This window comes from Mus caroli, unplaced genomic scaffold (assembly GCF_978045245.1).
Source record: "Mus caroli unplaced genomic scaffold, Mus_caroli_1 scaffold_1, whole genome shotgun sequence".
NCBI lineage: Eukaryota > Metazoa > Chordata > Mammalia > Rodentia > Muridae > Mus > Mus caroli.
Window position 1 is genome coordinate 63,536,468 of NW_028227256.1, and position 26,897 is coordinate 63,563,364.

General features: G+C 38.6%; 1 protein-coding gene across 11 annotated transcripts in view; it reads left to right on the plus strand.

The window, feature by feature from the left end:
* Unc80 (unc-80 subunit of NALCN channel complex) overlaps positions 1–26,897 on the plus strand; it is a 207,538-nt gene that overhangs the window by 134,466 nt on the left and 46,175 nt on the right. For 9 of the 11 annotated variants that reach the window (XM_029478005.2, XM_029478013.2, XM_029478018.2 and 6 more), the window contains 13 exons: positions 1,246–1,353; positions 2,484–2,622; positions 5,532–5,713; positions 6,290–6,421; positions 9,494–9,680; positions 10,251–10,382; positions 14,615–14,758; positions 19,016–19,116; positions 20,081–20,167; positions 21,065–21,248; positions 22,553–22,647; positions 24,205–24,294; positions 25,254–25,355. In XM_029478005.2, the coding sequence (XP_029333865.1) occupies positions 1,246–1,353; positions 2,484–2,622; positions 5,532–5,713; positions 6,290–6,421; positions 9,494–9,680; positions 10,251–10,382; positions 14,615–14,758; positions 19,016–19,116; positions 20,081–20,167; positions 21,065–21,248; positions 22,553–22,647; positions 24,205–24,294; positions 25,254–25,355 (1,683 nt within the window). The remainder of the gene's footprint in view (positions 1–1,245; positions 1,354–2,483; positions 2,623–5,531; positions 5,714–6,289; positions 6,422–9,493; positions 9,681–10,250; positions 10,383–14,614; positions 14,759–19,015; positions 19,117–20,080; positions 20,168–21,064; positions 21,249–22,552; positions 22,648–24,204; positions 24,295–25,253; positions 25,356–26,897) is intronic. The other 2 variants (XM_029478006.2, XM_021162282.3) reach the window with 1 other exon arrangement.

The window sequence follows — 26,897 nt, forward strand, 5'->3', positions numbered from 1 at the left end:
TATTGCTATAAATGATTTTTAAAGTTTTCATGATTGGGATATATATATATATATATAATTTTTTTATATAGCCTCATTCCCAAGTGTTTTATGTTGCCAAGCATGTGCTTCCACAGTTTTTATTCTTTTTCTTTCAAAAACATAGCTAGAGCTCTGACCTCTTTTTTAAATATAAGTTCATTTTAAAAGATGGTCTCATACCAGCCCCAGAACAGATTCATTCATTGTCTTGGATTTTTTTTTTTTTTTTTTTTTTTTTTTTTTTTTTTTTGGTCAGAGTTTCAAGAGAGTTTCTTGAGTCATGGGGATGCTTGTAGATTTGCTTTTTCTTTCAGAATATCTTCATCTTACACTGTGAAGCTCTGCCAAAAATTCTTAAGACGTTTAGTTTTTCCTTTAGCATAGAGGAAGAAAGCATTTCGGTGGCATGACCCTGGTGAAACAAATGAGCTTTGTTCTGTGTGAGCCTGCACAGGCTGGAATGCAGAAAAACAGGAAGCAATCAGAAGTAGGAATGAATAAATAAGGAAGGACCAACTCGTCTCCAAACTGTGCCAACCCTTCCAGGCTTTGTTACCTTGGGAGTAAGATGAAGGCATTGTCTTATCTTTGTTTGTGTAAACAAAACAGCGAGTTCTGGAGCCAGGTTGAAGGCATAGTTTGACAGGAAAGCTGTTGTTTTCTATACTTTTTTTCCAAGAAGCCACTTTACCTGTATAATTTATGTTGATATGATGGGTACTCTCGAGTTACCCCTCCCCCACAGCCCTGTTTGTCCCTTTCTATGTTAACATTTGAAATACTTCCTTTGAGGTCTTCCCTGACCTCATGCCTCAGCGTGTACCTTGGAATAGAGTGTGTTGGATCTGCATTAACATTTATTTAAATTTGCTTTGTTTTAACGACTTGACACAACATAATCAAACCTTAACTGAAAATCAGAAATCTTTATTGCTCCCATGTTCGAGAACTAAGCTTTGCAACTTGGTCAGATCAGTCCACCTCTGGGTTCTTGTTTCTTTAAAGGTAAAGGAGACACTTCTTAGTAATCATATCTAATCCCTCTTTTCTCAACAAACCCAATGATTTGCAGAAACTTTGAGCCTGTCTTAAAAAAACAAAAAACAAAAAAACCTTAAAATTATACCTTCAATGAGAGAATAGTACCATAGAGAGATGGGGGAGGGACATAAAGCCCTGTGGCTTTGTAACAGTACTTTCAATACACACTTAACCTTCTCTTAGTGCTCAGATAAGTCATGCCTGAGGACACCTTCCCTGAAGAAGAGAGTTTCGGATGTCAACCTGGAAGGGAAAAAGGACTCCGGAATGCTGAAGTACATCAGGCTTCAGGTATTAGCTCCCCGTTCAGAACTACGCATGGGGCACTGACAGGAAAGAGCCCCTGTACACCCTGCTCATGAGTGCTGGTGAGACAAAAATGGAAGCTGGCACTGTGTCACCGTGAATGCCCACCCCCTTAACTGGTGTTCGAGGGGAGAAAAATCCTTCTTGCTGGGCAGCCATTTGCCACAGAATGAGGCCGACAAGTTTGGGCGGACTGTATCTCACCCACTCTGCTGTCTCCAGTGAAGCTAATTTCCCACTGGCATGTAATGGCTACCTTAAATTAGACTATCTAGATTCACAAGCTGAGTCTGCTTCTCTGACTCTGAGACTTGGACAAGAACTTTCATTTGCCTTCTTTGTTGTCTCATCTATGAAAAGAAGATTACAGAAATATACCTATCTCAAAAGATTATTGTATGGATTAAATAAAATAGTACCCTGGCCTACTTATCCAGATATTGGCACACTCTTCTACTGTTCCTGCCAACTAAGCTTGAGGTCATCCCATTTCCTTCTGGGGAGGAAGGGCTTTTCATGTTTTCCTAGAATGTTTATAGTGATGACTTATTCGTCACCTTCATATATAACCCAAATTATCAGAAATAATGAATTAAGTAGAACTTTGTGAGTGGATCTGGGGCCATAGCCACAATGTATAATCATATTATTTCAAAGGGAAATGTCATCCAAGCTCATGCTGCCTTCAGAAATTAAATTTATAAATGGAATCCTTTGCAAGTTACAGACCCCATGTGGTTTTCAGTGGAAATCTGCTAACATAGAGAAAACGAAAGAAAAAAAAAAACTTTAAAAATTTTACCAGAACTTTGAGGACCAGTCCATGATTGTGGACTGTTTTCTTTTCAGCAGAGAAAATTATACTCCATGGTTAATTTTTTGAGTAATTTTAAAATTGTTTTTGTGATGAAAATGTTACAAGATCAGTATTTCTTTCTGACTTGTGTCAACTAATAAAGTATAAGGTCTACCTGCCATGATGCCTAAATCCACTCCCATTTTAAGAAATATTTTAAGGTCGCCCAGGGGAATCAAAAAAGTGAGGTGGTTCTTGAGTTTCAAGAGGTAACTGTTGTCTTAGAAGATGTTGAAAGATGATTTGCATCTCTCCCCAGGTGATGAGCTTGTCACCTGCTCCCTTGTCTCTGCTCATCAAGGCTGCCCCGATTCTGACAGAGGAGATGTATGGAGACATCCAGCCGGCTGCCTGGGAACTGCTGCTCAGTATGGATGAGCACATGGCTGGGGCAGCAGGTAAAGAAACTCTCCCTGGGACCTGGCGCCTGTGGCCAGTTGTAACTACAGTGTTGAAACAGAGAAAAAGGCACCTTCAATTGTATGTCAGGATGATGGAAGTTTCTAGACCTGTAAATAGACATGTGTATCTGAGGAATGTTTTCAGAGCTTCCTTCAAACTGTACTGTGTGTTTATACAAGATCATCAGATCTCTTTCAGGGAATTATTGCTGTAAGACTATAACAGAATACTTTGGGGTTGGTGTACTTCAGCTGGTAGGATGCTTGACTAATATGCACAAATCCCTGTGTTGGGTCCTCAGTACCACATAAAGCCAGGCAAGATGCTTGTCCCACCTCCACTCTGAATGGGAAGTCAAGGGGAATAGAAATTCAAAGTCATCCCTGGCTACATAGTGAGTTCAAGGTTTGCCAGGGCTGTATGAGACCCTGACTTGAAAAACAAGCAAATAAATAAAATGTATACACACATAGCTATCCTAGAGGTAATAGTCTAGGCAAGATGACATGAATGTGAAAATACATTTGGTGTGCTTAGAAAACTTGAGGCTATGAGTTTTACAATTTACAAAGGAGCAATACTCGCTTATAGCATTAGACAACTGAGTGGGACTCAGGTTGATATTAGACTATGTTACCGCAGGTATGGACTTATCAATATAACTGGAGACAACTGCTCGTTAAGCCAACAAGTTATATAAAACTGTTGACCAGTTTAATATGCTATCAGTTGTCTTGGGAACTCCTGACTTTGGTGGTAATGTATATATATATAGTTCCAATATCCAGGAGGTGGAGGCAGGAGGATCCTGGGTTTGAGGCCACTTTGGGGTAGATAATTGTGCTCCATTCTAGCCTGAGATATGTGATACCCTGACAAAAAGAAACCTCAAGGCTTAAGGATGATTCACTGGCTAAGCACTTGCTTAGTGTGTACAAGGTTCTAGATTCATCTCTAGCCTGTAAATAAAGAAATTAAAGTAGTTATGGAGTCTAGGTGAACAGTAACTGGTGACATTTATAGTACTCATAAGACACAGGTATGCTGATGCATGTACCAGCTGAAACTGTGGCTGCCCGGGATCTCTTGAAGAGACAGGTCTATAAGAAGGAAGGAGTATAGAAAAGGCCTAGAAGCACTAGCCGTCTCTACCTTCAAAGGCCTTAGAGAAATATATTGAACAGAACTCCTTACCCTTCCCCTAAAAATATTGGTGAGAAAAACAGAACTTTCAAGTTATGGAGCCATAAAAGCAAAGGAGAATAATTCTCAGATATTTTTATGAGGGTGCTAAGACAAAAGAATTGCTGTTTAAAAATAAAACAATAATATACATACTTACATAACACACACACACACACACCACATGCACACTGTTGAGTTTGCTGACAGCTTATGACTGTTACAAGAAAACCATTTTGGTGGGGAGAATAAAGTAGAACTCTTCAACAATGTAAAATATGGATGTGATGTTTAAATTTTGAGTCAGGGTGAAATACATTTAAGAATGAAGAATGAATTTTATATAGCCAGTAGGCTAAAAAGGTTTGTCGAAAGCTAATGGTCACAGTAAGTAACATTTATTGTAGAGTTATGTCAAATTTTCATTGGATATTTTATTTATTATATCACATTTTATTAATAAAATTGCATTGGTTTTTGGTTTGGTGGCAGTTTTATCAATTGCTATTGTTTTTGAGACAGGATCTCACTGTAAAGGTCAGACTGACCTTCAACCTCCACATCATTTTAAAATTATGGGTATGTGCCCTTATGCCTAGCATAAGTAGCTCCTATTATAAATGAGCAAACTCAAGAGAGAGTTGAAGGAACTTGTGAACATTTGTCCCACTCAGAGTCAGAGAACCATAAAATCAAACCCAAACCTTAAGAATGCTCACAGTAGATAGCCTTGCTTTATATCACATTGCTAGAGGAAAATAAATGCACTTCAGGCGTGCAGTGCACTTCCCACTTCACAAAGCTCTTTCTAGGCTAGAAAGATGCTCAAGCAGCCCCGGAGGGGCTCAGACTCACAAGCAGACACAGAACGCTTTCCTGTGCATCATTTTATCTTACTAGAAAAGCAATGTGGAGTCAGGGATTATTTTGTACTCCTTATCATCCTCCCCAGACATTTTCCAGGGATGAAATGGAAACTACATGGTTAAGAGGCTTGTCCAAGATCACACAGCAATGAAGTGCTAGAGCCAGGACCTCAAGTCTGTTGGCACAACAGAGCACGGTCTGTGTCTCTAGGGAAGAAGGAGATAGTGTAGATTATATCTTCCTGCCTGCCAGTGAGCTTTGCAGGTATTTCATTTCTCATTATTCACAAACCCTATAACTTAACCCCCACCCAGATTTATCTCAATATTTAGATTTTTTCCAAAATTTAAGATTTTAAGTCTTTTGACTCATGAAACTGCTTTTGCTTCTCGATCTCTGGGAAGAATAGACGTTCTAAAGAGAACCTACATCATGGACGTTGCTTTTCATATATCTGATGGAGCTGAGGTTGATTTAATGACTGTCTTTCTGTTCCATTCTCTGATCACTAGTGAAGAGTCTAGCCATTTCCTAAACAGCACATTTCACTGGTTAACTTTTTTGGTTGCTTTCTCTGACTCTGTCATGAGCCAAAGGAAGCTTTTCTTAGAACATGTATTCTGAAATGTCATGTTGTTTCTGTTTTGGCACTAGCTAATAGATGTCACAGTCAACATCATTTGCTATTTAGTGTCTATTGTCTGAACTATCATTAGCTTTGGGCACTACTGGTGGCCAACCTCCTTCACCTCCAGAGTGGTTGAAAGGAGATAGAACATCCGTATTCCCACAATCCCTGAAACAACACAACACCTTAAGATGTGCAGCTGATGAATTAATTCTTGGCTGTTTTCAGCCGCCATGTTCCTGTTGTGTGCTGTGAAGGTCCCTGATGCTGTGTCAGACATGTTGATGTCCGAGTTCCATCATGCAGAGACTGTACAGAGACTGAATGCTGTCCTCAAGTTTCACACTCTCTGGAGGTTTCGCTATCAGGTCTGGCCTAGGATGGAGGAGGGAGCACAGCAGATTTTTAAGGTGAGAGATGCTATCTACATGGGAATTACATCAGCACAATCAACCCAAGGCTTGTTTAAATCCATAAAACACAACCCCACAGTGAACAGCCAATGAATTCTTTTTCCCTCTGATTATATCAGTAAACTTAACTTCTATATAAGTAAATTATATTTAGCTAAACAAATTGAAATATACTAGAAGATAGAACAAGAAAATCAAGCCAGTAGCAGCCTTGAATATCGTCTAGCCATCCTCAGGGGTCACCAACTACGTTTGGGTTGTAAACATCCAGGCATCTGGTTGACCACACACCTACAAATGTCTAGAGTAAAGTAGAGTGATCAGCATAACTCAGGATCCTTTTGTTAAAACACATCATTTTACTGATGAGCTAACTGAGGCCCAAAGAGGATTGTCCTATGTCCTGTAACAGAGAAGTCTTAGAACCCTGCCTTTTCCTCTGATATTTCTTCCTCCTCTAGGAAACCACTCAGGCCCTGACACCTACTAAAGCAGACTGTCTTAATGCTACCTTGGGCTCACTCCAGCTCCTACTCCATCCTACTCACCTCACTCTTCTGTATCTACTAACAGATCCCGCCTCCCAGCATAAACTTTACCCTGCCCTCACCAGTACTTGGAATGCCATCTGTCCCAATGTTTGACCCTCCGTGGGTCCCTCAGTGCAGCGGGAGTGTCCAGGACCCCATTAACGAAGACCAGTCTGTGAGTAACAGGCCCTTTGTTCCCCCTACCTTCACCTTGGATGGGATGCGTGAGACCATTTGGCCATTCTTGTCATGAGAATGTAATAACACAGAAAGCCATGGTGACCCATAGTCACTAGCTTCTATAAAGCTACATTTTGTTTTACTGTCAAAATGTCAGACAAACAGGCATTTGTTCCCTGGCAAAGGGAACACTTTTGCTGACATTTGCTGTATTAACTACAATGTGTGAGCTGCCCAGTGGTTAAATACATGGGTCCAGCAGAAGTAAGAAATGAAGGCAGCAGCTTCTGCTTCTTACTTATAATCACCACCATCACCATTGCTACCATTACTCAAGACCTTGGGTGTTACAGTGCTTGTACGTATCTCTGCTACATATAACATAGCTCAGATACAGCACTTTATTTACAGGAAAAAATAATATGTGCCTTTTGAAATAGATGATTCATCAAAACTACACCATTATCATCTATTGAATAACACACCTCTAAATTAAGAATAATGGGATTTTTTTTTACTCAAAAATGAAACAAAAACAGAAAGAGAAGACATTTCAGTGCAAACTTATCATTATTTCCATGAACAAATTCCCATGGAATTTACACAATTGGTATGTATATGTTAAATGTGTTCCATACATCTCCTAAACAGCCTCCAAAAAGGTTATACATTATACTTAATATAAAAAAATATGTTTTCTGCAACTTATCTCTTGCTCCAAGGAATAAGAGATAGCTAATTCTAAACCAAATATTAGTGGCATGGCTTAGAAATATAGATTTATGTGACCCTGAAGGAAACCTTGGAAGAAGTTTCATGAACCTCTCTAGTCTCAGGACAAAAGAAAACCATTAATCATTGCATTTCCTAAATACACTGCTAAGGTGGTAAGAAGATTAGATAGGAAATTTATAGAAGAGAGATGTGTGGCTCTCTTCTTATGGGGCTAGCATCTAACATCTTCAGCTTTGGGACTGGGAGGGCTCAGTGGTTTATCAAGACATCCTGGAGGTTTCCTTGTTACAAAGGGTATTAGGTCAGTTGCAGGTGCTGGTAGTTAACAGCTATTAAGAGAGAGGACCAAAATAAGTCCAAGATAATCTTGGCTTTCAGTCTACAACATTCCTACTTTCCACAATCAAGAAACTCTAGTCAGTCAGTATGAAAAATCTTCAATAATAGTAAGATTTGGGGGTGGGAGGACTTGGGAACGGGGACTTCAGTTCACATTACTCTAATTTAGTTACTCTGAATGGCAAAATAATTTGTATTTTAATTCACGGGTCATTGAAAATGTTAGTTGAACATATGAAATTAAATAGACCATCTCTGAAGACTATGCATAGATTTTTCTAGACATTTGTAATGATAGTGTTCTTCGTTAGGTAGCTTGTTTGAACCCTGTCTTCGTCAGGGTTTCTATTCTTGCACAAACATCAAGACCAAGAAGCAAGTTGGGGAGGAAAGGATTTATTCAGCTTACACTTCCACATTGCTGTTCATCACCAAAGGAAGTCAGGACTGGAACTCAAGCAGGTCAGGAAGCAGGAGCTGATGCAGAGGCCATGGAAGGGATGTTCCTTACTGGCTTGCTTACCCTGGCTTGCTCAGCCTGCTCTCTTATAGAAACCAAGACTACCAGCCCAGGGATGGTACCACCCACAAGGGGCCCTCGCACTCTTGAGCACTAATTGAGCAAATGCCTTACAGCTGGATCTCATGGAGGCATTTCCTCAACTGAAGGTCCTTTCTCTGTGATAACTCCAGCCTGTGTCAAGTTGACACACAAAACCAGCCAGTACAAGCCCTTTTCCCCCTCCCAATGTTATATTTTACTTACACTCCCCCAAATATGGTATACCCATGCCTGGTGGCCCAGTGGTAACAAGGAAGATACAACTGTTTCTTCCCTTACATGTGCAGCAGCTCAAGTATCTGGTCCACCAATATAAATGTCTTTGACTCTTCTCCCATCAGTGAAGAGACTCCTTAGATACAAGTAACTCTTTCCCAACAATGGATAAGAAACTGTTTCTGGATTTTATATTCAGGATTCATTCTCTCCTTTCCTAATTCCTACATTATGTGTGATAATAGGCCAGCTACCTGGCTCTCATAACTCACAGTGTGATCCCATGCCCTCAACTACTGTTGGGTCTTCCATCATGGTAAATCATTAGTCTCATGTTAATATCCTATATAATGGGGCTTCTATAAATGAAGCCAAGATCTCCAGATGTCTCTAGGACCATATATGACTATAGGGCAACAGAGAGATATGACATTGCTGTTATGCTTCAAGTTGATGAGGAGAGTCTGTAGTGGTCACTGACCTTGCTTTGACCACTGACCCAGTCCCTACAGCTCTCAGCATCTATCTCATCATAAGCATCATGATTAAGGAAGGAAGGCATAAATGGTGTATACACTGCATGGGATGAGTCTTCTGTTCTGTCTCTTTATTTTCTGTCTGTGGAATGGTAGATTGGTTTTAATATTTTTTTTTTACTTCATATTCTACATTCACCCTGGGTAACACTTTCTAATGTCCTACTTTCCATCCAATAACACTCTCCTACAAAGCACTCCCAGTGTGGTGCTGTACTTATTGATAAATGCTCTTTACCTTAGGCGAAATTGTTGGTTGACAAAAATGAGGTAAATCATATAACTTATTTGAGAGTCATATCTCTTTCTTTTTACCCTTGCATGTTCTGTCTTTCTATTTTATTAACATTTTATGATAAACACACTTCACTTAAAGCCTGTTTAACAAAAGTTGTTCTTCTTGTTGAAACAGTGAATTGATATCACCTAAATGTATAAAATAGAATTGTTTCCAGAAGTTACAGATGTTCTTGAGGACTTATATTAAAGCATAGGGGGAAAATGTCATCAACTGTAGAAATTTAATAAAAATTTTAATATATATATTCATTAATTAGGTCATGGGTGGCCTAATATTTTCTGAGGGAAAACCCCTGCCTTTAAGTGATTTTAGGGCCACTCTTTGTGCCTATGAGCCTACAAGAAGCTTGACCATACACTTTCTTTTGTGTCTCCACAGAAATCCTTCTCTGCCCGGGCAGTGTCCCGCTCCCATCAGAGGGCAGAGCACATCTTAAAGAACTTGCAGCAGGAGGAAGAGAAGAAACGCCTTGGTCGTGAAGCGAGCCTCATCACCGCCATCCCCATCACCCAAGAGGCTTGCTATGAGCCCACCTGCACACCCAACTCAGAGCCTGAGGAAGAAGGTGCCTTCATGGCTGACATAGACTTCATGGGGGACTATGCCACAGGGGGAAGGACTTACTTCCAGAGAAACAAAGATTATACTGTGTGATGTGCTGTCCCCTATCTCACCCCTAGAAGGAGAAGAGACGCTGTTTTCTAACGTTTAGAATTGTCCTGTGTCTAGAGAGTGGTAGTAACCTTGAACAAATCAGTCTGGTAACAAAGCAAGCATTGGTTGTGGTCAGGAAAGCTGAATCCACAATGCACATGACAGCAAGTGCACTGACTCTTACTTAAAATGAGATAGTCCACTCATTACTTTTAACCTTCAACAAGTGTAGATAGCTTTCTGCTGATTACCAAAACTGGATTCATGAACCATTCTAAATTCCTTGATTTTCTTTTCTGGTTTTGTGGGATATCTTAGAAAGAAATTTTAGTTTCTCTAGCAGGTCTTTGTTTTGTTTTCTAAGTAAATTGCTTAAGCATGATGGTCGGCAAGTAGCAGTACTTAATATAAACTTTACTCTGTGGTGATGATCAATTTGGGTCATAAAACCAAAATTTACATTCCCTGTTCTGTTTGCCAGTAGAAGAAGTCGCCAATCTGACATCCCGACGGCTGTCTGTGAGTCCATCCTGCACCTCCAGTACGTCGCACAGGAATTATTCCTTCCGCAGAGGGTCAGTCTGGTCTGTGCGTTCAGCAGTCAGTGCTGAAGGTGTGTCCCATTGCCAACGTGCTGTTCTTGATGACTAATTTGTTCTAAAACATATCCTAATATCGGAAGTGCTTTATAGCTTAGAGTTTATATTTAGTTATGTGAACAATTTTTGAGTTCAAGGTTTTTGGTATAGCATTAGAATCCAACTTTATTCTTTTGCTCAGACATATCTAGATGTCCATTTATTAATTACTAATTACACTCTTCCTTAAATTTTCGTGTCACTATTTTAAAAAATCATTCAACTGTGAGTGAAATGGTCTATCTTTGTTATTATAATTAAATCATACTGATCTGTATCGGTTTCTATGCTGATCTCAATCCCAGGCAGTCTTGATTTTAATTTTCTAGGTAATTTTTATGTTGGAAAGTGAGGTCTTCTCTCACTTTGTTCTTCTCCATTAAGATTATTTTAGCTATTCCTAATCTCTTGGCATTCCTGTGTGAATTTTATGGTTGTCTCATCAATATTCAAAAAAGGCAGATGATGTATCTTAATCAATATGGGCCATATTAAGGTTTCTTATTCACGAACATGTGTTCTCTGTCCATTCACACTATTATAATATGTGTGCTTTTTAGCAGCCTATAAATCTTACATTTCCTTCATTGAATTTGTTCCTATTATATTTTTTGTTGTTGTCAATTTATAAGAACTTGTTCTTCTAATTTCACTTACAAGACTTTTTATTACTAATATGTAGTAATAAATATTGATTTTTCTGTATATATTTTATGACCTGAAAACTTAGTGAGTTTATTTCTAGTGATATTATGTGTATGTTCTATAGAACATTCTATCTATAAAATCATGTCATTTGCAAACACAGACTATTCAATTTTTTTCTAATGTAGTTTCCTTCCATTTCTTGTTATTGACTAATTAGCCTATTTAGTTTCAAGGGCAATGTTACTATGAACAATAACAAAATACTGTCTTTCTATTAATCCTAAGTGGGAAGCATTTAGTCTTTCACCATCAATTATGATATTATCCATGAATATTTAGTAAATGGTCTTTATCAAGTCAAAAGAGAACTCCTTTTGATTCTCAAGGTTTTAATATTTTAGTCATGACATTATCATATGTTTGTCGAGTGATTTTTTTTTATTCATCAATTAAAATTCTCATGTACTTTGTATTCTTCACTTAATTGGCATGGTGTGTTATATTACTTTTTTCATATGTTTTATCATGCTTACATTGCATTCCAAATACAAGCATTTTGTCCATAGTGTGCGGTCTTTCTCTTACATGGTTCTAGATCTCATTTGACAGTACTCTGTTGAGGATTTTCACTTGTGTGTTCAGAAGGGATATATGTCCACAGTTTTCACATCTTGTGATGTCATCATCTAGTTTCAGTATCAGAGAATATACACAGCTGAGTATATACACAAGTATAAATTGCTTTAAACAGTGTACTTGCTGATTGCCAAAAATAGATCTATGTCATTTTCATTTTCATATATATCAAAGTGCTTTTAATGTTCTTTGTGAATTATTATCTGATTGGCTGGTTATTTAGAATCAACATAACTACCACATATTTGTGAATTCTCCAAATTTCCTACTGTTACTGACATATGATTTCATCACAGTGGAGTGAGAAAGTACACCTTGTATGAGTTAGCCCTTTAAGCTTGTGGTGGCCACTTTACTGCTTACACTCTGCTCTGTGCTGGATAGCATTGTTTCTTTCTACTGACATTTTGGATCCTTCTGTATTACAATAACATTTAGGTCTTTGATTTCCTTGTGAACTCGGTCCAACTGCTCTTTTATGAAAAATTATATTGTCTCCAGTGGTTACTGTCAAGTTGTTTCTTTCTTTACTTAATTCTGCCATTATTTACTTACTTTATATGGTTTAGAGTTGTGCTATTGGATGAAATCATGCATATAATTAAGCTTCCTGATAAGCTGAGTCTTTATGAAAATACATCCTTCTCTGTCTGTAGTAAGACTTTTTCTCCTAAATTATATTATCTAGTATGAAGTTCACCAATCCAGCTCTCTTTTCATTTCTGTTCATATGATTTATTTTTGTATTTTAAAACAATGTTATGATTTTTTCCCTTTTTAAATTTATATTTATTTGTGTCCCAAACTCTGCCCCCTCTTCCAGTTCTCCAGTGTCTCACAGAGACCCTCCTCTCACTTCTCCTCATCTTCTCCTCCGGAAGGGTGGGGTCTCTCTGGGTATTCCCCAACCCTGGTCATCAAGTCTTTGCAGGGTTAGGCGTGTCATCTCCCACTGAGCCCTGTTGAGGAATTGATACCACAGTCAGGCTACAGCCTTAGGGAGAGCCTCCACTCCAATTGTTGGGGAGCCCATATAGAGACTGAACTGCATGTCAGCTATGTATGTGCCTACAAGGTCCTGTGTGTTCTTTGGTTGGTGGCTCAGTCTCTCAGAACTCCTAGAGGTCCAGATTAGTTGATTTGTTGGTCTTTCTGTGGAGTTCCTGTCCCCTTCAGGGCCTTTACTCCTTCTTCCAACTCTTTTTTATAAGATTCCCCAGCCTCCATCCAATGTTTGGCTGTGGGAATCCACATCTGTTTCAGTCATCTCCTGGATAGAGCCTTTCAGAGGACAGTTATGGGAGGCTCCTGTCTGCAAGCATAACAGAGTATCATGAATAATGCCAGAAAGTGGTGCTTGCCAATGGGATGGGTCTCAAGTTGGGATGGTTATTAGTTGGCCATTCCTTTGGTCTCTGGTCCATCTTTTGGCCCTGCATTTCTTTTAGACAGGACAAATTTTGGGTCAAAAGTTGGATAGGTTGGTGTCCTTATTCCTTCACTGAGGGTCTTTCCTGGCTACTAGGGGTGTCTTCTACATTTTCCATGTCCCCACTCTTAGGCATCTTGGCTAAAGTCACCTGCTCCTGGAAGCCTCTCCCACCTCAGGCAATGTTATGATTCTTATATATAGATTGTGGTTGAGTTAAGTTTGTATGTTCATGTTTTTATCCATTCCACTAAACCTGCCTTTTGTTTGGAAATTTTAATACATTTTCACTTAATACAATTTAGATAAACTAAGATTTATGTCTGCTATATTAAATGATAAAAAGCGTCACATGAGACACAGTTTGTAATGTTTATTTTCTATTATAATCACTTTTACATTTATATGAAGTATATGAAACTGCAGCATATTTGTAATGGCTCCTTTAAAACCATTGCCTAATATGCATCATCACATCTAAGCATCCCAGGGAGAGTATCTTTTGTTTTGTTTTGTTTTTGTTTTTCAAGACAGGGTTTCTCTGTATAGCCCTGCCTGTCCTGGAACTCACTTTGTAGACCAGGCTGGCCTCGAACTCAGAAATCTACCTGCCTCTGCCTCCCAAGTGCTGGGATTAAAGGCGTGCACCACAACACCCAGCTGAGAGCATCTACTGATTGTCTTTGTTCCTGAATATGAACAGTATTTTCTTGTTTCTTTGAGCATCTCATACATTTTTATTTTTATTTTTATCAAAAGTAGATAAAGATTTCTAGCATCTATCTTCCCACCTGTCTATCATTTACAATATCCCATATGCATTTGATAAGAAGGTAGGATTGACAAGAACTGAATAAAGCCTTTACCTTCCAGCCCTTCACAGGACCCATCTAGAATCTCAAATAGTCACAGAAGTTAGGATAGGATATTCAAAGTCCCATCATCCTTAATATTTTATAAAAATGTTCATTTTGTATCAGTAATGAAAGTGAGTTTATTTTCATGCTAACATACTGTTAGATAACTTTAGTATCATTCTTGACTTTTATTACCTGTACTGCCCTTTATTCTAATTGAAGAGATTTTTTTTATTTTAGTATTTATTGTATTTATCAGATAAGGACAATAATATGACTGAGTTAGTCATTTTTACCCTAAATTCACATGATTTCTGCTACTCAATATTCATGCTTATAAATCTCTCACACATGTTTGTAACATGTGACATCTATGAGAAATGTATTAGGCCTTGCTAGAATTTTATTTTCTCTGATTTCATATTAAGAACTTATTTTCTATTTCAGTATGTCTGCACATCTCTTTTTCTACATCATAAAGCTAATGACAGCGCTTGGGAATATGGTTGATTTCGTTGCTTTAAGCACTCTCTATAAAGTCACATTTATTTGTACTTTAGCACTATTATGGACTGTATTGCCAAATAGGATTTGAACTGCAAATCATGATTGCATTAGAATTTGTCTCTCCCTCCAGATGAGGAGCACGCCACTGAGCACACACCAAACCACCATGTGCCTCAGCCTCCACAAGCAGTATTCCCAGCTTGCATCTGTGCCGCAGTTCTTCCCATTGTTCATTTAATGGAGGATGGCGAGGTGCGGGAAGATGGCGTGGCAGGTATCATCTGGCCAAACTGTTCTGTTCTTACGCTGCTTGTTTGATGGAAAACAGAGTTTTCTCTTGAACATACATTCTGCTGATTGTATGCTGGATTGTTCTATGTGTATGTTATAATTATAGAGATTTTACATAACATACTAATGCTATCACTTTCTCTGCCTCCTTCCCTTACTTCTTTCATTACCTTTAGCAGAAAGTTTCATTAAAATCAATAGCCAGGTCCATGAATTTTTTTATTACCAGAAAATATAACAGTACTTATTTGTCTAGCAAGAGGTAAATAGTGATCTTGCCCAACTCAGAAATCTAACTATTAATTCACTAGCACTAAAGCCTTCATTCCTATTTGATTACATTCCTAGCTATATCAGTAAAGAGAAGTTTGAAAGGAGAAATGATAAACTAGGAATAAAATGCTATAGTTACAATGGACAAAAGGTTAATACTATTTTTGTCTTTCTTCCTTCCTTCCTTCCTTCCTTCCTTCCTTCTTCCTTCCTTCCTTCCTTTCTTCCTTCCTTCCTTTCTCTCTTGCTTGCATGCTTGCTTGCTTATGTTTAAGTAGGACTGGACCCAAGTTCTGCACATAATAACCAAGAGTTCATCCACTGAACTCTATCTCCAATCCTCCTCTTACTTAAAAATTTTTTAGATCAAATCTCCCGGAGCGTCCCAGGCTTACTGTAAAGTCACCTACAGCTAAGGCTTGCCTTGAACTTGCAATCCTCCTGTCTCAGCACTCCCTCCACAGGTAGCTGGGATTACAGGCCTACGTGACCGGACTCAGCTAAGGCTAAAATTCTTCCAATCATTAGTATGCTTACTGTCAGAGAGAGCATAAGAGTTTTAATATTAAAACTCAATAATATATTTTAACTCCACCCCCAAAATGAGCAAAATATCTAAGTAGTCTCTGGGATGATAACAGACATGGATAACACTGTTACATAAAACAATACTTTTTAACATATTGCTTGCAAAACTGAAAAACCTATTTCAAATTAAACTAGCCATGGTTAGTGAAGAAACGAGAAGACTGTCATGATAACACCTCCCTGATAAAGCATGAGTTTGGGACAAGCATTGGAGTATTGTTTCACAATGTGAATAAAAAGGCTGAAAACTATAAATTCCCCTTTGCATGGAGTTGGTTTGTTAGTATAAACATTTGTAAATGCCATTGTACAGTGTATATCACATATGATAATGAACATTTGAAAATAATTTGGATGCCCAAGCTCTGGAGAACAATTAGTCTTGTTGCCTCTGTATGATAGCATTCTCAATGCTTTGGAAATCATAGTTGAGAAAATTACCTTAGTGTTCTGCATAATGCTATGTAGAGTTAAAAACATTAGTTTATATATATGCTACTTTGAAATATATATATATATATATATATATATATATATATATATATATGTGTGTGTGTGTGTGTGTGTGTGTGTGTGTGATTTGTATAAATATGGAAAACAGACCCAGTAGCTCTTTCTATATTGATGAACCTATCAGTTTTCATTTTTCTCTTTAATTTTTTCTCTGTTTCCACATTTAAACATCACATTTCCTTATTGAAGCAGTTCTCACTGCTTTTTCTTTTGAAGTCTTATAAGGATATTTCAGTAATTAGTTTCAACCTGGACACCCCATCTCTTGATTGTGTGTAGAGCTCAGTGGTAGAAACTTTGCTTTGACTATGTGAGCACAACATATATACATGTACACACACATGTGCGCGCACACACACATGCATGTGTGCACACTCACACATTTTAATTATCTGGAAGTATACTTGAAAACACAAGCTTACTTTTATAATTTCTTATTCATAATATTTACTTGTATGGCTCTTCATTTTAATAGGGTGGTTAATTTCTGAAGAAAAATTGATATTATTTATTCAAAATATAGACTGAATGATAAGCTTGTGCTGCATTCTGAACTCTGAGCTTAGAAGTCAGCAGAACTCTGCCCACTGCTCAAACTGAAGAGTATCTGCTGTTGACCTCCACTCCTCTGCTCCCTCCCCCAAGGGATCTGAGAAGCTTAGCCAGACCTGTGTCATAATGAAGGAGCACTTTCTGAACAAGGTTATCTATTGATTCCCAGGAACCTAAGTACTGCCGACTCAACTACTTTATCTTGCTGAAATGGATACTATTTAAAGTATCTGGATAATTAAAGTTCACCTCTTGTTCACTTGAATTTTAAACAAAAGCTTATTTTAAAACCTAAATAATTGCTTAAGAATTTATAAAGGGGTTGGAGAAATAGCTCAGTAGTTAAGAGCATTGGTTTGATTTCTAGCACTAAGATGGTGGACCACAACCATTTGTAACTAGTTCCAAGGAATCCAACACCCTCTTCTGATATAATTTTTACAGGCACATATATGGTGAATATACATACATGCAGGCAAAACGTTCATATAGATATAATAAAATAAATAATTCTGAAAGTTGTCTAAATAAAATAAAAAGTAAATTTTAAATCAGAATTTATATCAAAAGCAATGAATTTTTGGCTTTAATTTTAAAAAGACTTACATTGCCAGCATTAGGTTGGTCCCCAAGACAAGGACAACTACATGCCCTTGCAAAGGCAGTGTTGCAGAGTAATGCCAATACCTAAAGACCAACCCACTCCTGTTTTCTTTTTCTTACATAGGAAGATATTCAATGAGAGAGAGGAAGAAAAAAAAAACAGCTTTTCACTTTGCAATACAAACAGTGTTCAGAAGACATTTTTGTTCTATAATAAGCAAGCGAACTTCATTGCATTTCACTCTTTAAAAAACAATACTGTCATTAATTCTTTGAAATTCTCATACATGTACACAATTTTAATCTTATGTACCCTTCTCTCTACCGACCTCAAACTCACTCTGGGACCCATGAACCTTTCCCCTTCCACAACTTAATGTTTTCTTCCTTTCTCCTTTCCTTTCCTTTCCTTTCCTTTCCTTTCCTTTCCTTTCCTTTCCTTTCCTTTCCTTTCCTTTCCTTTCCTTTCCTTTCCTTTCCTTTCCTTTCCTTTCCTTTCCTTTCCTTTCCTTTCCCTTCCCTTCCCTTCCCTTCCCTTCCCTTCCCTTCCCTTCCCTTCCCTCCCTCCCTCCCTCCCCCTCTCTCTCTTTCCTTCTTTCTTTCCCTTCCTCTTTTTAGTTTTTACTTATGTTTTTTGTGTGTGTGGTGTTCTATTTGTCTGTGTACCACATTTGTGCCTGGTTCCTGTGGAGGCCAAAAGAGGGAAGAAGCTATCTTAGAACTAGAGTTAGAGTTGTGAGCCAAGTCCTCTTGAACAGAACCAGTCCTCTTAACTGCCAGGCCATCCCCACTAGCCCTTATGTTTCTCTTTTTATTGTTATCATTATTAATAGCCCCTTTCATCTACTTATTGCTAACCATGGGCAAATGCTGTGGGGCTATCCTCTAAGACTGGGGCAACCTGCTAATAGCTACATGCCCAGAGAAAACTAACTATCCTCCCCTCAGCAGTCATAAAATGACAATAGCTCCTGAGCTAAAAGTGTGTACTCAGGAGACCCTCTCCCATCCATACTGGAGTTTTGATGCTTTAGTTTTGTGCAGGGAACAGCATCTGATGTGGTTTGATTCTGTACTCACTATGTCCTATTTAGAAGAAAGCACTTTATAGTAATTCTCTACCTGCTGGCTCCTAATGTTTTTTCTACCGACTCTTTTACAACATTTCCTGAGGCTTAGATGGGAGGCAGTTCATACAGAATAGCCACTGAATGGCCGAATCCTTGCAACCACTTATTCTCAGGACTTGAAGCAATCATGAGTCTCTGTCTTAAGCAATTCTTCCAGCAAAAAGAGCTTCTTTGACCAAGGTTCAGAGCAGCACATCTCTGTAGTTATAAACACAAACATCGAGAAGGTAGTTTGAAAAAATAACCATTTAGTAAAACACCAGTAGGTTTCCATCAGAGCCTGTGTTCTCCCTAGTCGTGGGCTATTGACCAAAGTACGATACCAGCCGTGAAATTCTTCCTGTGGAGAGACCTTGATCAGAAAGTGGTCAGTTTCCCTGATAACCACCATCCTCCTATTGGACCATTGGGTACCACTTATCTGGCAGGTCAGCAATTAGATCCCTGAGACTCACATGATAGAAGAAGTTCAACTACAGAAAACCTTTGAAAGCAGAAAGAACTCATCAAAGCTTAGTAAATTGCTTGAAAAAAAAAATTCTGATTAATGGACTTATGGCCATTTATTTTCTCTTCTAAAGTCAGTGCTGTGGCCCAGCAAGTCTTGTGGAACTGTCTAATTGAAGATCCATCAACAGTTCTTCGACATTTTCTGGAAAAACTGACCATCAGCAATAGACAAGTAAGTCCCTGTTCCTATCAGTAGCTAGCTGTGAGCGTGCACTCCACTGAAAGCAAGCAAGGAACGTCACAGAGCTGCCTGTGCTGTCAGTGTCCTTCGAGATGCAGCCAATAGATGCCTTTTACGTAATGACAAACAATATTAAATTTTGGTATTTCAGTTCAGATGTCTCCAGTAATTGGTTTTTCCAAGTGTACATGGTACATTGCTTGGTAACCCGACTTTCAATATTTTCAATATTTTAGAGAAAGACTAAATACAGTTTTATATTTTTAGAGTTAGATAATTTATGGAATTCTAGTTGTTTGGTAGACTGGAATGTTAGTGGGGGTTATTCCAATATGTTAGTTTTCTCTATCACCCAAAAAGCTAATTTACCAGAGCACCTGTAAGGTGTCAAATAAGAGTAGTTTTGTGGTGATTAATAAGATTTTACTCAGGTCTCTATGGTGATTATCTTCACTGGAAGATTAAGTTTGGTTTCTGGGTAGCAGGTTTAACTACAGACATTTCATTTTATCTTCCTTTGCTTCCTTTTATCCCATTGATTTGAAACCTAGGTACTAAATTTGGAAAGTCAATTAACCTAGTGTGTATATTAGCTTCTCAGCTTAAGTCCCCACATTCCTATTATACCTGGCAGCTATCACAAGTACAACCAAGTACCTAACTCTCGCAGGATTTACCTATTGACACTGCGCCAAGTTTTATTTTAAAATAAAACCATCTGCTGCTTGGTGATATTTATCTAGTATCCATAAAGGAAAGCTATTCTGGCTCATTTAAATAGTAAGGGTCACAGGCACTATCAGTTTCAACGGGTAATTAATTTCTCCTCTACCCTGCTAAAGTGGTGGACATAGTTGAAATTGACAAATGGGCACAAGTAAGGAAAATTACCCTCTAGTTTCAAGCAGCCAGGTTCTGTCAGCATGGGGGCTGACTGGGTCTGTTCTTCTTCCAGGATGAGCTGATGTACATGCTCCGCAAACTTCTCTTAAATATTGGAGACTTCCCAGCGCAAACGTCACACATCCTGTTCAACTACTTGGTGAGTTTCAGCAGCTAATGGAATTTTCTTGCAGGAATCAGGAACATGGCGAAAGAGATATAGAAAACCCCTTCCAATAAGTTCCCAATAATTGTAAAACTGAAGGATGGTCAGCGGAAGTTTCCACTTTTAGTGTAGGGAAAGCCCTGCCTGGCACAATCTTTGGCATGTGGTAGATCCTCAATAAATGTTATTGCCTTGGCCCTCCTTTTAGCGTCAGGCAACTGTCTTTTGTTACTTTTTTAGCCTCCCCATTCCCCTTTTCCTACTCTGCTGTTTAAAACACAGGTGCTCTCCTTGTAGAATGAAATTGCAAGTGTAGTTTTCCATAGCAGCTCTTTATGCTTTATCTTGCTTACACAGCTTCTCTCTGACTCCTCCGAAATTTACGCCCTTCTTCACACCCTTCTCCGTAAATTCCAAATGAATATGCACGCAGTTTGAGGGTTGGAGAATGTTGACTACTCTGAGACTGTCCCTCAATCCAGGCAGAGAACAAACAAATGTCTTTGTTGATGTTTTCTCCCTTTCTTTTATGAGGGAAATACCCATATGTACATGTATCTATAGCCGCCTGCTAAACTTGGCTCACACCACGCATAAGACATGATTGCAATCCCTTTATCTTGTCTGTGACTAATTTGGTCTTCTTTCTCAGTGACCATTTGTTGGCTAGCCCAGGGGAAAAAATAAGTGCCCAATCCACATGAGAGCCAGCTTGGTCAAGTTCTCCTGTTGTCTCTTCTCCTGATTAGAGTCATGAGAAGTGTTACAGACACATTTGAGCAGAGATTATATGAATGTTTAGATGATTTCATCTTAAAAACAAAAGCCAAGACCATGGGAACAAGAGTGTAAGAAGAATGTGACCCTGTCATTGTTGGTGTCTTGCTTCAGGTGGGGTTAATCATGTACTTTGTGAGGACCCCGTGTGAGTGGGGTATGGACGCCATCTCTGCCACGCTGACCTTCCTGTGGGAGGTGGTCGGGTATGTGGAGGGCCTCTTCTTCAAGGATCTCAAGCAGACGATGAAGAAGGAGCAATGCGAAGTGAAGCTGCTGGTCACTGCTTCCATGCCAGGTGAATCCACACGTATATTGATACATGTATGTGTTTATCATCCTGCAAAAGACGGGACTTTTTCATTCACAAGAAAAATAGAGATCCAACCCCTGGCATTGAATGCATTTACGAATTTTTGTTTAGAAGTGTCAGAGGAAATATAATAGCCCCTTCAAAAGTCAGAGCTCGTGGGATGAAAAGGCAGACATCTGAACAGAGTGCCTGTGAATCAAACCTTGAAGAGTAGCCAAGGTTAAAGGTTTATTTAAGTGTGTAGCAGAGGGCCCGTTAAACTGAAAGCCATTGTGAGTGAATTTTCGGCACTGCTGTTTGAATGACATTGTTTGTATGGCAAGGACCCTGGGCCTTTGTAAACCTAATGAGAGGCGGCTTTATGAAAAACTGGAAGGGGAGGACAAAAAAAAAAAAAACAGAAAAAGGGAGAATTAAAAAAGAACACAGCCGGGTGTGGTGGCGCACACCTTTAATCCCAGCACTCCGGAGGCAGAGGCAGGCGGATTTCTGAGTTCGAGGCCAGCCTGGTCTACAAAGTGAGTTCCAGGACAGCCAGGGCTACACAGAGAAACCCTGTCTCAAAAAAAAAAAAAAAAAAAAAAAAAGAACACAACATGTAGCATAAACTCTAAATACAGTTAGTTCCTCTTCACACAGCACATCAGGCTTGTCTCTAAGATGAAGGTTTTACTAATGTTTTATCTCCATGTGGGGAGTATCATGAAATGCAGATGGAAATAAAGAGAAAGAGTATATGCAGACGTGAGAACACAGGTTCCAGCAGCCAAGAAGTCCGTGTTAAAATCAACACTGCCCTTCATAAGACTTAGAATTGGCATTATCTGTGGGAAAAATAAAACCATTTTTCATACTTCCTTTCCATGCAGCTGATATATAAGTGTGATTACTAACTCACAATTGTGATGGACACATTAGTTTTTGTATATCAATGCTTACTTGGAAGGCCTGGTTTGTGATAACCATCGAGAACAGGTGGCGTGGATGATTGGTTATGTATTTGTATGCTGTGTAGAGTATACAAAAGAACAATAAGCCTTTTTTTTTAATATCAAAAAAGCCATATTGGCACTCACATTCTTAAGACTTTGTCAACATAGCTGATTTTTTATCAGCCTGAGCTATCAGGAATTTCCCGTTTCAAGAACAAACTACCTAATGTGAAAAGTACTTTGATATCAACGACAATGGATACCAGCTTATTTACACTATTTTAATTTTAATGTTTTATGCTTTAAATAAAAACTTACATGAATGACTATGTGCATGGTTACATGTATTTTGAATAGGTACCAAAACCTTGGTAGTCCATGGGCAGAATGAGTGTGACATCCCAACACAGCTGCCAGTACATGAAGACACTCAGTTCGAAGCCCTGCTGAAGGTGGGAGAGTTTTGTCTTGTTTTTGACAGAAATAATTTTTATGCATACCAATGCCCCCACAGTAAATATGTTTTGGAGTTAAAATAAGTGACATTTTCTGTATTCAAATGAACACACCCAGTTCTTCACTCTCCAGGGCTTCCTCTACTATTGTACACTTATGTAAGTTCCCCCACTTGTAACTGACGTTTTAACTCTGCATTAAAGCAGTCAAAATTGGGCAAATTCTGTCCCAAACAACAGTGCTGCCTTGGATGCTATTTCCAACTCCCCCTGAAAGCTGTAGAATATGTTTTAGGAATATTTGCTGCTACTGCTTTAGGTTTTTAATGTGCCATAGTTTTGCTCACAAAGTAAATTCAGTCTGTCAACTGATATAATACCAAGTGGAATCTATATGCAGGAAATATATTCCTTAGAAAAAAATCAGGTAGTCAAAGAAAGAATTTTCTTTTTTTCTTTTTTTAATTGAAAATAGATTTTTTTATTTAAAATTGAAAGCAGAAGTTTTAATTTGAAATTGAAGATAGAAATATTTTTCATATCATACATTCTGATCATGGTTGCTCTTCTGAAGCTCCTCCCAGGCCCTCCTCACCTCACCCAAATCTATAGCCTTTCTTTCTCTTATTACAAAGCACACGCATATCTAAAACAAACAAACACACCAGACTAGGACAAAACAAAAGAAAAAAAGTAAGGAAAAACCACAAGAAACACAGACAGATGCATAGATACACACATTTGCACACACAGAAATCCCATAAAAACACAAACATTTTCTAAGAGTTATGAAACAGTCCCCCTCAAAAGAATTATAGTTGATCACTACTCATACATGCAAGGCTTGCAGTGTAAAGTAACAAGGAGGATATCAATCTCCACTCACCTGGAGCCCAACGCTTCAGTAATCTTACCTCACTAGATGAGACTGGAACCCAGTTCTGAATCCTAATATAAGTAGAAAAATGTAGTGGGTACCATGATTTCTGTTTCAGACTTCTTCGAGATCTCCAGTGAATATGTAAGGTCCTTGGAAGCTAGCAAGCTCTTAACATCATTTGCATGCTTGAGTTGAACAGTGGATACCAAGATTTGAACAGCATGTTCCCTCCATGGCTTCACTGCAGCCAGTCTACTGTAAATCATAGACCCTCCCTGGCCAGTTTCCTTTATCAGAAGTAGCATTGCAGTTTGATTATACAGGTTTTTCCATGGAAAGCTCTGGAGATAATTCACAATAATCAGTGGATGCATTATAGTTTGGAGTATTCTTGATGCTGTTACAAAGCATGCTTTCCCTAATCCCATGCCTTCTAGGTGCCAGTGCTCCTTCACAGACTAGCACGTGGTCAGGATTAAAACTGGGCCAGTTTAGACAGTGTAAGAATAGATGATTCACATTACCAGTCTTTACTATTTTTCCTTTAGGTAAATTTAGCACTATAGGTTCTCTTGTCCCTTTAAGAATTATCCTGTGTCTTTCTAGCATACTATCCATCGACCAAGTAATATACTCTCCATAGACAGGTATAAATTTTGTTGCTATTGTTGTAGGAGTGTCTGGAGTTTTTCAACATCCCAGAATCCCAGTCAACACATTATTTTCTCATGGATAAACGATGGAACCTCATCCACTATAACAAGGTAAGTCTGCAGTCATGATGCCCATGCTGAGTTGTGTCAGGGCTCACCAAACCCTCCCTAAGTGCAGATTACTATTGGTAAAGCATCATTGATTCAGGCTATAAGCATGGGCACTTGGGTCTCTTTGCCTCCAGGGCAATTGATTTACTTATCTGCCCCTGAATGTCCTTATTTGTAAAGGGAAAGTGAGAATGGTACAAGTGCTGGTGTATTGTAGTCACTGCAGGAGATACGCCAGCTTAGGCAGTTAACTACTTGTCATAGTTGATATGGGTGGATAATTCACATTTTTGTATTGGCAGCTCTTCTCATTGCTGTGGCCAAATACCACACAGAAAGGAACTTAAGAGAGGGAAGTTTAATTTGGCTCACAGTTGAGAGAATACAGCCCATCGAGGCTAGAAATGCATGGTGACAGGACTAGCGAAGGACATCAGTTATATGGCATCTACAGTCAGAAAGCAGACCAAGGTTGTCTGTGCTCAACTTGCTTTCTCCTTTTTATTCAGTCCTGGTCCACAGCCCATGAGGTTAAGTTGACTGACCATCACATGCGTACAGTATTGGCAACTGCCTGCCTGTTTGGAATTTTAGCTCTATCTTGACTTTCTTTCTCTTCTTGTTAAACATGATGGGAATATGATCTAATGAAGAAAATAACACCTCAGGCGGTCCCCAGCATCACTTTAGATTAACCTTCTAACAGACTATTGTATCTCCTGACCTTGTGCCCAGTGCTGACAGTGGGTAGCCTGACTGGGCAGAGTGAAGCTTTCCTGAGGAGGGGGTTTTGCCTTTTTTTAGGGTTCTATGGAAATGAGGAGTGTAAGGTAACAAAAATAAAAATCATTAGAAAATAAATGAATATTTTATCTACCTGAGTTTTGGATAAAGAAGAAATGAAAATGAAAATAACTAGTTTTGAACTGGTTTTTCTCTCTCTGTGTAACCCACCACAGACCTATGTTCGAGACATTTATCCCTTCCGGAGGTCCGTCTCGCCACAACTGAACCTCGTACATATGCATCCGGAAAGGGGGCAGGAGCTCATTCAGAAGCAGGTGTTTAATCATGCCTTTTTATTCTGGGTCATGTTTGGGGGAAGGTAATCTGTAAACACGCTCTCAGCCTTGACAATTTGCAATTCTACTGTATACTTCTCTTTATACAATGAATAATAAATTAAATAACCATGCTCAAAATAATGTGCCCCCAAAAATGCAAGTTTTCTACATTGAATCATGATGTGTAATGTATTCAGAGAAACTCACTTGGGATAATATGAAGCATATAATAGAAATACTCTAACTTATTAAACTGGCTACTTTCTAGGTATGAGTATACTTTTATAAAATAATATTAAAAAATACACAAGTGACTTACAATAGTGTATGACTGGGGGGTGAAGTCAGATCTAGAGTTCAAGCTCATCTTCAGAGACATGAATTTCAAGGACAGCCTGGACTCCCTGAGACCTTCTCTCAAAGAAAAAATTAGGGGCTGGGAAGATGGCTCAGTGGGTAAAGTGCTTGCTGTGTAAGCATAAAGACATGAATTCTAATCCCCAACACACACAAAAGGCTACGGGTGGTAGTGTGTATCTGTAATCCCAGCGCTAGGGGAAAGAAGAAGGCAGTAGATCCACAGAGCTTTCCGGCCAGCTACCTTCAATGAAATCATAAGCTCTAGGCTCTGCAATAGCTGATCTCAAAAATAAGATTGAAAGTGATAGAGGAAGACACACATAACTGACCATGGGCAAGCATGCTTGTCTACACTCACGTACCCCATGCACACAAAGGGTAAATAGTATATTTCATACACTACTGACACAGACTTAACCCAGATGAAAATAAGTTAGAATATGCATCTCAAAAGAGCATTGAACTAAGAGGTCTAGATTCCATCCCTACTGAGCGGCTAACTACAAATCTGACTTTTAAAAAAAAAAAAAATCATGAAAAGACAGAGCCAAGCAGTTGTACTTATATTTGATACGGAAAAGCAGAATAGCGGTCACATGCTTGATCTCAAATCAGACCCTGACCTTAGGAAATTCAGCAATCTGAATGCAAAACATGACTTTATACACCCTTCCAAAACTGATCATTTTCTTAGTAAAATTTTAATGTGCACGTGTTTTATTAACTTTTATTTTTTTAAGTAAAGTATATAAAGAATAATTTGAAGATAGGGTTCAATTCAGTTCTTCTGTACACATCAAAGATGCTAATTTCACATTAGAATACTGTACTTGCGATAAATGAGGATGGCAATGTTTTAGAACACTAAAGTAAATCTTTAAGGTGGCTAGCGTTAACTGCCTAAACTGCTTTTAAAAGAAAGAAGATGCTGTGTCTATGGCCAGGTGAAAGGTGCTGGCTTAAAACTTAAAGGTCTTCACCATGAACAGTGTCACAGACTATCTTACCAGAGTGACCTCAGCCTTAAATTTTGACAGCAAGATAGTCAAAAGCATGGTCAAAAACACTACTATTGCTTCTCCTATAGGGTTGTAGACCCCTTTATCTCCTTTAGTACTTTCTCTAGTTCCTTCATTAGGGGCCCTGTGTTCCATTCAATAGATGACTGTGAGCATTCAC